Source organism: Falco rusticolus, chromosome 8, assembly GCF_015220075.1.
Source record: "Falco rusticolus isolate bFalRus1 chromosome 8, bFalRus1.pri, whole genome shotgun sequence".
Classification (NCBI taxonomy): domain Eukaryota; kingdom Metazoa; phylum Chordata; class Aves; order Falconiformes; family Falconidae; genus Falco; species Falco rusticolus.
The window spans coordinates 60,345,219-60,359,535 of NC_051194.1; the positions used below are offsets into that span (position 1 = coordinate 60,345,219).

A 14,317-nucleotide genomic window follows, 5' to 3' on the forward strand; every position below is an offset into this window, starting at 1 on the left:
GACTAGTGGGTTTATGCAAGTAGTAACAATGAAACAATGAAAACATTTTTTCACACTGCAGTGCGGCAAAGTTCCCTCTAGACTTGCCAGTGTTGCTAGCTAGCATCTACAGGGATTAAGTGGGAATTAAAGCAAAGGTGGCCTCTGTGTTCTAAGTTTCAAACAGTGCATTTGACGCCTTTGCAAAAGGGTGTAGATGTAGAGCTCTTTGTACTACTTCAGTCAGTACATTTGAGTGGAGCATAGGAATTGGTGAAGTTGTGTCTTATGGTTAATAAAAACTAAATTGCCATCTTGGCATCTGGTTTATGAAAAAAAAAAAAAAAACAGCCAAATGATGTCAATCTTACATTAAGATATATGAAAAGATTTAGGACTTGGTGAAAAATGGTATTTCAGTAAATTTGTGGGCTTAGTCTGACTTTACTATTACCATAAAGAAATGATGCTTGAGTTGAATCCAGTTTCTGTGGTGCAGAACTAAGTCTGCTTTCTAATTATGGACTTGTAAAGCTGAAAAATCTGTCCACTCTTTTATTATGCATTTCTAAAGCTGAAAAATTGATATTTAAAATAGTAAGTGGGAATTATTTTTAGGCAGACTGTTAATTAAGGGAAAGTAAATATTTTACTTTTTTTTAATTGGGAACAATGCAGTCAGGAATACAGATTTTCTGAATTGAGGCATTCAAGCAGTATGATAAGTCTTCAGCGATTATCAGAGGCACTTCATGTTTGGAAAATAACTTTCAAAAGGAAATGCCAAGTTTGATAATTAGTTCTGTTTTCCCTGTCTGGATACAGAATGGTTCTTGTGAACATACAGGTAGCATTCCCCGTGCATCCACGTTACCAGCAGCATAATCTGTTTGAATAATCACCTTCACTGAACATTGCTTCCATAATGGTAACTCTTACAGAAATAAAGAGGTACCATATTTTAAGATTCAACAGTGAATGTAGCGTTCCCAGTTTTTAGTTCTCGGAGGTCAGAGACCAAATAAAACCTAAACTAATATGGGAGTAACCACAGAGGGTTGCAGGAGCTGGCAAGGATGTTATTCAGCATCTGTAGTTGAAAATGCCTGAGCCATCCTAGGTAAGTCAGAAGCAACTTAGAAGGAATGCTCATCTGATACGCTACAGGGGAGGCTCTGCAGAGCTGATGAATAGCAGTGGAGAAACAGAAGATAGTAAATTGATGCATTGTTCGATGTTAGATAAGTCTCTGTGTTAAGTGTTTTAGTATCTGTGTTGAAGCAAAATTCCTGTAACTTGAAGATGGTGCCTTTGGATTACTCAGACATCTCCTGTTGCAGTAAAAGGAGCTGACAGATGCTTCTGCCAAAAAAAAACCCCAACCAAACAAAAACACATTCCCATGTGTAAAAGCCAAAACTGGAAACACTGAGTATGGCCAAGCTGAAACCCAGAGGATAACATTTGGAAGCATGTTGTTCTTTAATTTACTCACTTGTTTTGTCCAGTATCTGAGCACAGGGTTTTTGCATGTGAAGGCTAATGAACATCGCAGGACTTGTGAACAAAGGACGCTGTCAAAAGCATGTGTCTCAGTCACAACCAGGGCATGTATAATAGGAAATTATTTTTCTCCAGTGAAAAATTTGTTTTCACAACCATCTTCCCCTGCCCTTGTTTCTTTCATGCCAAATATTCTCTCTAATTTTTTTTCTTTATTTATGAGCTATGGGGAATGCACCTGGGCTTAAAAGACAAACAGACCTTCGGTATGATATACTACTATTATTAGCATCACTGTCATTTGTGCAGCGTTAAAATCTTCCTTTTTAAGCCCTTTTCCAATGCACCAAAAATTTTTATGGAATTTTCTAAAATTTACTTGAACTTGCTGGCTTCTTTGCTCCAAGGTGGAGTATTCCTGAAGGGTATTCCTGTTACCCCTCAGCTGCTGCCTCCATGCCCGCACTGGGTGGGACTCGCTTAGGCCAGCGCTGAGCTGTTTGCTCCAGCCAACCACCTGCAGAGCCAAAGAACCGCTTCTTCCTCAGCCAGATGTTTGAGGTGGAAGTCAGTCTGCACGTGGCTGTGTTTATTCTCCATCTGTGCCTGAATTCTGGGTAGCTGTAAGGTGGCTGCTAACGGTGTATGCGATGGGAGGGCAGTGTACAGCCCACCGCTGCCCCGCACCGTTACAATCTTTGGGTTCAGCCTGACAGCTCTTCAGGGCGGGATGCAGCTTGGGATGTGCTTCTGAAGGGCTGTGTAGATCTATGGACTGAAGAAATACTGAATGTTTTCTTTCTTGTACAACTGGTCTTTTCTATAGTCACAGTCTTGACAAGATAAGCTTTTAAACTTTTCTGCTTCCTTTCTGAATTCCAGCCTGCTCTTATCTTGCTTGTGGTGGTACCAGCTCTCTTTCTTACCATTATTTTACCTTTAGGATTAGACACTTTCATGCAGAGGACAGCTTTGATAGTTGTGTTGCAATCTGATTTGGTTTTAAATATATCCTTGTTGATAACCCCTTTAACGTATGATCTATCTGCAGAAGATTTAAGTTTTGACTATTTACAAAGCGTGTCCTAAATCCTCCTGAAGTTCTGCTTAAAAACTGGTTATGTTCAGTGTAAATGTACACTCTTACTGTGTGTTCCTTTTTGTGTGCCCTCAGTTTTTCCTGTCTGGCTGTGGATTAAAACTCAGTAGGACTTGAAAAAGAATGTGACACGGTGCAATTATTCTCATTCTTCTGCCTTTAAATACACCGAGCTGGATGCGCTTGGACCAGGCTTCAAGTTTCTTCCCAGTGAGCAGCTATATAATTTCTCTTCTTATCAAATATAAACATGGATTAGAAGATAGGTGTAGACAGGATTAGGACTACCATATGTCCTCAGTTTCTCAGGCACATTTACCAGAACATGTGTAGATATTCCAGCTTCCAGACATTTGGGTTTCTGGCAAGAACCATATCGGAGCTGGGGAGGTGTGATGCTGCTGCAAGGAAATGCTCTGTATTGTCTGTGGCCATCAACTCTTCAAAGATGTGTTAAGCTTTAGTTATCAAACTACATTCTTTATTAGTCATAGCAGCAAATTTAATGACTGGGATGATTGCTTACATATTTGATAGTGAAGACTTAGTTCCTAGTTACTGCATTTCTAGAGGATAGAAGAAAGAACAAATGAAACCAGCGGGGCTTGTTGAAAGATTCTTTAAAATTATGCACAATATTTTTTTTACATCACTGCATCTGGAAGATTTTTTTTTTTTTTTGTAACTGTTACCTAATTCTTTTGTGGTCCTTTCTCTAATGCTTTCATTTTTTTGTTCTCCTCAACATTTCAATAGTGTATCAAATAGATTTTTCTTTCTTTCTAACTTGATTACTGTAAATATTTTTACTTCTGTGTTTTCTCACATGCATTTGGCTTAATTCTACTGATGGATGAAATACCTGGTAATATTTGACTTCCATTAGAAACCCCCCCCCTTTTTTTTTAATTTGTTTTTAATCATGCGTGCCACTTTTTTTTTCTTTTTTTGCAAATAGTGCTCAAACCATCCCTCAGAAAATTTCGTAGAATTTTTTTTCCTGTGTCAGAGTCACCATTTATGCGGAACGTTACATGCCAGACCAGACGGGGATATTCAGGGAATGTGCTGATGTCTGTGGCACCGTTCTCTCTCGTACTCCCAGGGGGTGAGTTTGATTCCTGCTCTCATTTGAGCAGCAGCCATGCCTGCGAGAGGCAGTTGTTTTAAAGGTGTCACTAGAGAAGTGCTTTCCAAAAGGGAAAACTCCAAACGTTTATGTACTCTAGCAAAAACATGTGTTGGCAGAGGGCCAAGGAAGCGGTTTCGGGTGGGGAACTGGACTGTGGGGTGGGGAGAGAGAAGCGACCCAAAATAGAAAGAGGGGTGTGTGTTTTATAGCCCGTGTTGTACTTCTGCTGTTCAGCTGACTGAGAAGATTCACGTGTGCCAGGCTGAGCAAACACTGTTGGTGTCTTAGGGAGTGAGTAACAGCTGAGATACTTGTTCATCTGCTTTCTGCACAGCTTCAAAACTGGTCCCACTTCTCTTTCATTCTTGTTTTATATTATACACTGTCATTCTGATGTTCTCAGAATGTAGATACGTTCGTCTTCCTTTCATCAGTAAATCAACATCCCTTCAGCTCCTGCTGTAAAAGGAGCTAATTTGTCAAATTCTGGCAGCAGGTATCCAGTAATTTTGCATAGCTTTTTCTTCTTTCTTTATTGTATGGGTTTTTTAAGTACTTTTTTTTTAATGTAATTGCATTTAAATCTGCATAAAAGAGAACTTCTAATGTTCAGGGATTTCAGAGTAATAAAGAAATGTGACACACTGAAAGACTAGGTTTTTTTTAAAAAATTGAAATGTTGTGACAAAAGAAAACAGATGTTGTTCTATTATTAAAATATCCTGCACTGCTCTCTACTGGAAGAGTGGAAGTCTAACTTAAATATTCAAAAGTGCGCCTAAAACTATTTCTTAGTCAAGTTTTAGGTTTAATGATTTTATTTTATTTTTTTTTATAAACCTAGTAAAAGTAACTTTTGTGAAGGATGGGTAGAGTGTTTTGTATTCTCCCTAGGTTTTGAAGAAAAGCACCTGGATATACTTGGCATGTAAAAAATGTAGAATGTTGCTGGTCAAAATGTAAACGGACGGGGGAAGAATTACTGGAGTGCCGTGTCAATGGCATGGCAAAAAAGCGAGCTGTTTGTTACCCTCAGCAGTTCATCTGGCCGTACTAGTAGCTGTTGGGCATGTGATAGCAGCAGTAGGTTTGTCAGAACCGTAAAGGGTTCTGAATGCCTGAAGTTGCCCTACGTTTGAATTGACTTGTAATTGAGCCAGCAAAATAAAAGTGAAATACCTTTTCTTGTGATAGTTTCTCCAGCCAAAGTACAACTATAAAAGCATTTAAAATAATTTCACTATGGAATTGGACCAAAACATGTCTTGCTCAAGTTAAATGCATAAGACAATTTCAACTATGTTCCGGTGGAAGAGAGATTCCCCACAAAGGGTCTGGGTTCCGTTTGCTGTCACAGGGCTGAATGACTCTCCCACTTGCTGTCAATGATAAAACTTCTGTTGGTACTAACACGATGAAATAGTGTCTGTTAATTCTCTGCAGCTGCACTATCTTGCAAATCTTTGCATGTGGAGCGAGCACATCTGGTTGTCTGCTAATAATAAATGATAAAGAGTTTGATCTGAGGTGTTTGTCCTGCATTAATGGCAAACATCAGCAAGGGGAGAACGAGCCTTACTGTACTCTCTAGGAACGGTTAAACTGTTATGACTGGTAAGATCTGTTGACCTCATAAAAGCTATTTTGGTTTATAGACAGCTGCAAGTAAGATCAGTGTAAGTAATATATTAGGAAAATAAATTTCGTCAGTTTTGTAGGGAATGCGTTCGGAAGAACAGAGGACTGCAGGGAAAAGCGTGTAGTAATCTATACGGGGGAGACATTGCCCTAGCATGCTTGATGTTATACAAAAGAGTAAATGTCATCATCTTGGCATTTCTTAAATTATCTAACTGAAACTCAGTATGATTATGGTGAACTTCCCATTAGCACTAATCTCAACAATACATAAATATTTTAAAAGGTCAGCCTAGTGGCAAGCCTAACTTATTGATCATTCTTCTTTGAGTTGGCTTATGCGTGAAGTAAACCAATTAAAAGAATAACCCTTTTAGTAGCTCCAAACAGTAAAATACATGTAACAATCTTATGTAAACGTTTTTCCTCTGTATTATGGATTTGACGTTAATAAATGCATTAAATTCTTAAGTGTTAATTAATTTGCATATAGGATTAATAGTGAATGATCTGAAGGGGAACTGCTACATTATTTTCTGTTTCTCTCTTCTCCAATGAAGTGTGGGTGTTGTATGAGTTGGCTCTCAGGAACAATTAGATTTCATGTTGTTGTTCCTCATCAGCCAGGTCCGCGGAAGGGAACCCAGAGTGATCAAAGCAATCGCTGACTTTTAAAGTTCCTATCTAGAATTCTGCATCAGTATTGCTTTCTAAAGGAACCTGATCCTCAAAAGGGAAGTTTCATATTTACTAATTTTTCTTTGAAACGCGATGAGTATTTATACTATTGATGCTACAGCTGTACCAAACTCCTGATACAACAAATACTTGTTCTTTCTGTGAGATTTGGTGAGAAAAGTCCGCTGAGAAGACCATAATGAAGTGGCCATCTCCCCATATCATGAGGATGGTGAATTGGTTGCTAGTTACTTACTTTAGAAATCCCTGAGGTGGCAGCGCAGCCGCTGTGGTAGGGATTGTACAAACACGGGGGCCTTCCTCACGTTGAGCTTGTCATCTAAAGTCTCAGCTTTGCAAATATAGATGTGTTTGCTTAGCTTAACTATCAGGAGTAATGCCATGGTAATTGGTACCTAATATTAAACAAAATACGATGATAAGACAGATCACACAGAAAAGGTACAGAGTAGCTGAAGAAGCAATAAAAAGCCTCCAGTTAATATGTTAGCTATATGTTAAACCTGTATTGCATAGTTATTCTTCTGTTATAATTAGAAAATAACTTGTCTTGATTTGAAATTGTGCTAATATTTTGCCCCCACATAGATCGGTCTAATTAATACAAATATCCAGGATATTTGCTCTCAATGGCTGTTTTTATTACTGTCTTACCGAAAATAAATGAGAAAACTTGTGGAGGTGAGGCATAAAATGTGCAAGCAGTTATAAATAAGATTCGAGCATATCTGAATAAAAATAATGGAACCGCAGTTAACAGAGATACAAATGCATATCAGATACGAGCAATGCAACCCATGGCATGGTCTCCGAATTTCTGATATTAACACTTAAAATACAAATCATCTTTGTTTTTTAATAATATGCAAAAAAATAATAAAATGCAAAAAAAATTTGCATTTTACTATATTTTCCTATGCTGAATAACTTCATTAAGCATAAGCTCTAATTCTACATCCAGTTCAAAACCGCTGAGAGCAATAAAAATTTCAGTAGTGATGCTTAATGTCAAACCCGATACTCATTGGGAAGACAGCTCATTGTGAATGACTGCTTGAATTCTGGCTGTGTTCCATAAATATTGATATAATGCTTATGATGTTCCCATATACTTTGGGTCTTGATTGTTTATTTCATTGGTGACTTGCAGAGCAAACCCAATCTAGTACGTGTTTCTTCAGGTTTTGTCAGTCATTTCAGCCTGTGCTTTCAGCAGTTTCTTTAGATGTCTACTTCTCCCTCCCCTCCGTCATCAGAAATGGTAATTTCTGATTTGGGGAACATTGCTATGGGCTTAACAAATCAGTGACATTTAACAGATTCCCTAGCTGCAGCAGAAGCTTAATTTGGTGCTTACACTTTCTAAGGCAGTAATGTGAGTTAGCATGAGGTATAGGCTAAGTTTCCCCCCTGGGAAAACAGTATTTATGGAAGTTATTGTTTATGGAAAGATTAGTCTGCTGCTGGGAATTATTGAACGCAGCAAAGATACCTTCATCTTTCTTGGACTTTGTGAATCAGAGCGAGATAACAGAGGGAAGGGGAGGGGAAATGATTCTCTTGCTTATGAGCTCTCTTTTGCTATCTCGGCCATCTAGATGGAAGTGAGCAACTGAGAAATGCCGGGCAGCCCTGTGCCCTTCTGGAGAAGCTGCTGCAGGCGAGGCAGCATTACCCAGGGCATCTACAATTGTACTGGACACAATTCCACCCAAGGCCTGGCCCCTAAAGCTGTATCGAGGAGTACCAGGCGGCTTACGTTGATAATGCCTCTGGAGCTGCTGGTTTCCCAGCTCACGGGTCTTGGGAAGTGCGCGTGGAGTACACTCAGCCGTCTGCCCCGTCACCGCGGCGCGCAGGGACCCGCGTCCTCCGGTCACTGAGCCTTGTCCACGCTGGCGGCTGCTATTTCCCATGTTTCTGCAGGAAGCAGTGCTTTATATGCAGTGCTGTATGTAAAGTACCCTCGCCTACTCACAAACTTGACAGCAATCCTGCTTCTGCCTCTTGTGTTGTGCCAAGTGGGTGGTGGATAGATACACTTGTGTGCAGGTATCTGATATGATCAGCATTCCTCTTAAAAAGTAAATAAGGTCAGGCAAGAAAGGTTCTTATATATATGTTTATATATATATATATAATACATATATATTTATATATATATGTATAAAAGAACCTTTCTTGCGCGTTTAAGCTTGTGGCTAGCTTTGGGGTTTTTTTTTCCACTCACATACATTGGCTTACATATATTTACTCACCTTTCTGTCACATGTAGGATCTATAATGTCCAAGGATCGTTCTTTATATGCTTTCTCTGCAACTGTCACTTTTCCAGGGAAGAACACACCCTCTATTTAAAGTTACCAGAAACGTTGCATGGAAGACATCTAATCAATGATAGAGGTTTCTGCTCTGTTATTATAAAACCTTGCTCTCCTAGCTGGAGAATTGTAATAGTAGGCAATATTGACAGCAGATGTGCATAGTGTTTTGATTTACACACTGGTGTATTCAAGATGGCACATCGTATTTCAGAGTTAATAGCAAATTCCTAATGCGATGGATTGTTGGTAAAGCTGCAGAGTTTCCTTGCAGGAGTACAGCTTGAGCACGTTGACTGCAGTAATCACATTTTTAAGTTTTAATAAAATGTCAAACTTCAGAGGAACTATGTTGAAAGCATCTGTCGTGTGGCAAACGTAAGTTCTTTTTGAAACTGCTAAGACTCAAAAATTGTACGTGTCTGTGTGTCATATTGCACAGGCAATTGTGTACTTTAGAGAGAAAAAAGGGGTTTGTTCCTTCTTTCTAGCGTTATTTTGGCATATTCAGGTACCTGGTGTGACTCAGACCAACTGCACCTCAATGAGAAAATTGGGCAATTCAAAATTACTACACAGATGCGGTTTGGGCAGGATTGTTGTACCTTTCATAACAGTGTAGTAGAAGGCAAGCGTAACCGTGCACAAGAATGTAAAGGCATTTCAGTGTACAAATAAAGAAACAGTAAGATACCTTTGAAATATTATACTTTGTATATGCTTTGTATCTTAACAGGTGTATGTTTGGTTGTTGTTAAAACCTTACTTGGTAAAACACGCTCTCTAGTAGCATTTCTTTGAATATGAGCCTTGTTTTTATGTAAGTTGGAGCCCAATTCCTTTAAGTCCATGAAATTACTGTACCAAGCAGCTCTGAGAGCAAAATCAGGTCTTTTTAATTTACCTTGCATCACTATGAAAGTTTTAGTAACATTGTCCAAACCATTGGCTCTTGTTGATTCATGGGAAGTATCTTATGTCAGTATTTTATTTTGCATTTTTTAAATTTTTTTCCAAAAGAGATGATATTACCAAAGTGACAGTTTCCCAGTGGAAAAAGGTACTTAACTTCTAATTTACACACTTGTATAGGATTGAGATAAATAAAACATTTTTTAAAAGCTGCTTTTGATAACCCTGATTTGTTGAATTAGAATTTAGTTCTTGTTATTTTCTTTAATAAAAATAGCTGTATGAAGATTTTTTTTATTTATCAACTATTGGAACGATTGTGTTTCCAAAATGTTACTTGGAAATAATTGGAAAATAAGATTACCTGAGTTAATTAGGCCTTTCAATGCATAACTTACTTATTTCTCACAAATTACAATCTTTCCAGTTTCTCGGCAGTACGGAGGTAGAGCAGCCCAAAGGCACAGAAGTTGTAAGAGATGCTGTTAGAAAACTGAAGGTAAGAAAGAGTTCTTAATGAAATATAAATAGAATGTATATTTTGTAACATAACAACTAACGCTTTATAAGTGTTTCTAGGTAAATTCATTGAATCTATAAGGAGTTGCTTTTCCTACTCTCTTCACAGGGCCCTTCCCTATTACGTCCACATTATCAGATGTTCTGCTGTACAAATATTCAGTTGTCTCCTAGCTTATACAATTATTTATAGTATAAAGTTTATGTACCTTAATGTGTAATGCTTGTTCTTTGGAAACTTCAGGGCTTCATTAATACAGACTTCGATAGCAACAATTTGTTTTAGCTGCCATCCTCGCTTTATGGCTATTGAATGCCTCTAATGCGGCATTCCAAATGTGTTGCCAGGGAATTTAAGAAAATGAATGCTGCTTTGACTGAAAAAACAGCGATATCAGTAACGTCTGTCCTGCATTTCTCTGGGCTGTGTGTTGCTTTCCTGTGAGCCCTGGTTAGGTGAGTTGCCTCCTGTTGCAAAACACAGAGTACTCACCTGCTCAAGGTAAGTGCTGGTGCCACAGAGCAGGAGTAAGAACGTCAAACCGCACCGTAAGTGGGCTACAACAGCTCTGTGAGTACTGGCTGTCCCTGACTGCTCTTCATCTAAAGCTAACGTGTCTGATCCACGTAAACTGACTTAGCGTGGAGGGGAGGGTTTGCGACACGGGCATGACCGTTGTTCACCCTCCAGCTGTGACAACTGGTGACGCACCTGGAAACAGAGCTGTCGTGAGAGAACAGGGTTTACAAACCAAGCCTGTTTATGACAAGGGGCATTCCTGCCTTGTCCTCCAGGTCTTCGTGCTTCATTGGAAAAGTTCTGTGCGCACAAAGGTCAGGTGTTTACAGTACCTCCTTGGTTGTACGTCCTTGGGCACTGAGGGACTCAGTAGACAGTTAGGAGGTGTCCTAAGGGAATGGTTTGTTGAGGGTTGCTAACTGATAACGTGGCTTTGACTTGACTGAGTGACAGCTGATATGCCTACAGCCCTTCCAATGCCATGAGCTGCAGCAGGAATGCTGGTTTCATCTGCCTGCTAATGCACATTGCTGTGGAATCGCGCTGTTTCATGTTTACCTCCTAAGAGCTGTTGGAGCATCGGTTTATTTAGATGTAAAAATTGTTCTGCCTACTATTGTATTTTCCATAACTTTTTGTAGAGTTTCTGTTTTTCATGTAAGCAGAAGTTCTTTGGAAACAGAAACTTTTGAGAATCAATGCTGAAAAATGTGATTCTGTGTTATTACTATAATAAAAAATAAAAGAAAGAAGGCATTGTCCTGGTTTCAACACCTCATATAGCTCAGCTTTCAATACTGAGGTTTCTCTTGAAAAAACACCTTTACAAGATTAATTAGTAATTGTGTTGAGGTATTGAACCAGAAGTTCCTGGCCTTTATTTTCACGCTACCAGAATAGTACAGCTGCCTTTAAAAATTCGCTTAGTCAATTCTTAGAACGTTTTATGCCAAAAAGATTTACTCTGCTGCATTTCATCAGAGACATTATTGCCGAGTTTTTTTCAAGTCTTTTAGGCTAATATAAGTGTGACCCTTTTTTAATCATTGCAGCATGCTACCAGTGGAAACAAAATGTATGGGTTTGTGTGCACCTTGCACAGCTTACGGCTGATACTGGAGTGAAGCACGTTGTGTTAGGTATTTTGTTTATAAAATCCTGTTACCCGCTGCACTGTTAATCCTGTGCAGAAATCGGTCAAGATAATATCCTGCTACGGAGAAGTTTTGATTCTAGTCTAATGGTGTTCTATCAGGCTGCCTCTAAGTAAAGCAGCTGCTAAGTTTCTGTCTCAATGTGGAACCCGCAGGCTGAGCTGGGCTTTTGCTCATCACCAGGCGCTCTGATGTTCGGATTGTATAATTTGGTCCCTTGAAATAATGTGCTGTGACAGCAGGTCCAAAAAGGATGTCAAATACCTGTTCTCTGAAGTATAGAAATAGCCAGAGCTATTTTCCTTTCTTGGGAAAAAACATGTCAGCCTAGCACTAAAATTTAGAAGTAAAAATTTTTTGTATATCCCGGTGGTGTCATTGCACTGTTGGAATCCATTCTAACTTTTTACACGTGTTCCCTAAATAAACTGCCTTGGAGATATGTGTCTGAATCGTTGCTGCCAAAATTAGAGGATTTTCTTCAAGCTTGGAAGCTTGGAGCTTAGATGTCAGGTATTACATGGGATCTTATATAATCGCAAGTTTATTAGAAAATTCACAAAGTAATTAAAGACAACTTTTGGAAAGACTTGAAAAATCTTGGAACAGAATTCAGAGAGCAATGAAGAGGTTTTATATTTGAAACAATCCTCAATTAATTGAAGACTCATTTCAATATTGACTTATCTGTCAATTCTGACAGTGTGTCTGAATTCTTTGAAGAGAAGGCTAGCGGTACTGGATTTTATCATAGACCACACATCTCTAGCTTGTTTTTAGAATATGTTAATTAAAATTTTTAAACCAGTAAAACCAGCTTGAAAACTAATGTCTTATATTGAAAGAAAACTTATATAGTGTTTTGAGGGTTATAGGAATTTAATGTATAGCTTGTGAGGCTATATTTTTATTATAGGGATTTGGTTTTAATCACAATGTTTTTAATCACAATTTGCTTTTAATGAAAATTAATAGCTAACAGAAAAAAGCTGACTTTATTTGGAGCTATTTTTACAATTGGTGTGCATCGCATTAATAACCTTTTGAAGTCACGTGCTTGCGGTGATACATAGGCCATGAAATATTGTCAGCTATAAACTATTTCTCTTAAGCCATCATGTCATCAAACTGTGTCAGAATAGACGTTTGATACACAACTCTTTACTTCCTTAAATCAAAAGCTCTTGACTCACGCAGCGCTAAGTCTCTTCGCTTGACAAACGTAGGTTTGTGCAAAACTGCCGCAGCCGTCCCATGAGCGTGTACCAGCAGGTGGCGCTGATGTTCTACACGAAAACGCAGTAACTTGGAGGAAATTTTTCTTGACGCTTCATTGTACGTTTTTTATCCCAAACACTACTACTGCATTTTCTAAACACTTGACAGTTTTACTGGGTCAGTTGCAATTTGAATACAGTTTTTCAAGCATCTATACTTAAATTTTCTAGAGGTTTATCCAGTGGTTTTCTCTAGCTGGGATTTCCCTCTTGTGCTTTCAAATTTCTTCAAGCTGTACTGCAGAAGAAAGAAGAAAGTTGAACGCTAATGTTTTAAAATGTGTATTTTTATTTCTAAGAGAAGGTGAATTGAATTTATTACAAACAATTTTTTCCTTCCCGGTTGCTAGTCAAATTTCTAGAATGAAATAAAAGCTAAGGAAAATGGTACCAAGGTGTTGTATCAGCACATGCCTACATTATAAAGTGTGATTTGACAGCATTTACACCTTTGAATAAAGTTAAATGAATACTGTCCTTAATTAATGAAGGATGTAACTTCTAAATCAGACTGTAAGAATTAATTTGGCCCTTCTCAAAAAGAGCTTGGAAGTGTTGCCAGAGGTGAGAAAAGGTGGAGGGATCAGCATAACAGATGGGAAGGGCAGCACAACCAGAGCATGGGTAAGAAAGTGGCATGGAAGGGTGTCGGGGAGAAACCAGGCATAAACACCTGATTTTAGGGCTGTTCCTTTTACAGTCTTCGAAGGGATGTTTTTGCAAGGTCCATAACTTAAGGCTGTTCCTACTTTACCCGACTTCCAGCTCAGTCTCCTTTTCTCCTCCTCTTTTCTTCTGTAAGTGGAGATGATTAGAGATAATGTAAGTAGAGTTAATCACTTTGAAGCCACATGAAATATTCTTCATCAGCTCTTTGGCACGTAAGGACACACAAAGTGAAGAGTGCTCTTCCACACATGCTGTGGTGCTGTCCTGCTATTTCCCTTGCTGGACCATCAGTGGATATTGTTCTGAGCTCTCTTTTCTGTTAAAGCTGGGGTTTATTTGTTGTTGAAAGGACAGAGTGGAGTACAGCAAATCTTTTAATGTTGGGGTAAAGAGGTTTCCAGTCAAGCCTTACAGCCACGACTGTTCTCTTTGAAGTACTGGGGAAAGCAGAATGTGTGGTTCCAGACCAGCCAGGGCCAGCCTGAACACCAAAGCAGACCAGATGAGAAGAGCTGAAGAAGAGAATACCTGCTTACACCCTCTCAAAAAAAACCCCAAAACCAAACAAAAAATCCACACCACTAAAACACCCCCACAACCTCCAAACCAACAAAAAAACCAACCACAGCCAAAACCTAAAGACCAAAAAGACAAGAGCCCCACACCACCAAACAAAATAACAACCCCACCCCGAAACAAAACAAAGCAAAAGAGCCCCGCCACCCCACCCCAAAAAAACCAACCAACTAACCAAAAAAACCTTCAGGGAGTGAGAGATGGAAAGAAGATGGTACTGCGTTGTCTTCTGCGCTGTAGTTAATCAATTAATAGCCGCCTACTCCATCCAGTGTGTGTCTGGAAAATAAAATACAACATATTCCATAGAAATGGGTTT

General features: G+C 38.9%; 1 protein-coding gene across 5 annotated transcripts in view; it reads left to right on the forward strand.

Annotated features, from left to right (window-relative positions):
• The window catches only part of GULP1 (GULP PTB domain containing engulfment adaptor 1), a 162,838-nt gene that overhangs the window by 106,871 nt on the left and 41,650 nt on the right, over window positions 1-14,317 (forward strand). For all 5 annotated transcript variants that reach the window (XM_037398261.1, XM_037398259.1, XM_037398263.1 and 2 more), the window contains one exon: window positions 9,711-9,782. In XM_037398261.1, the coding sequence (XP_037254158.1) occupies window positions 9,711-9,782 (72 nt within the window). The remainder of the gene's footprint in view (window positions 1-9,710; window positions 9,783-14,317) is intronic.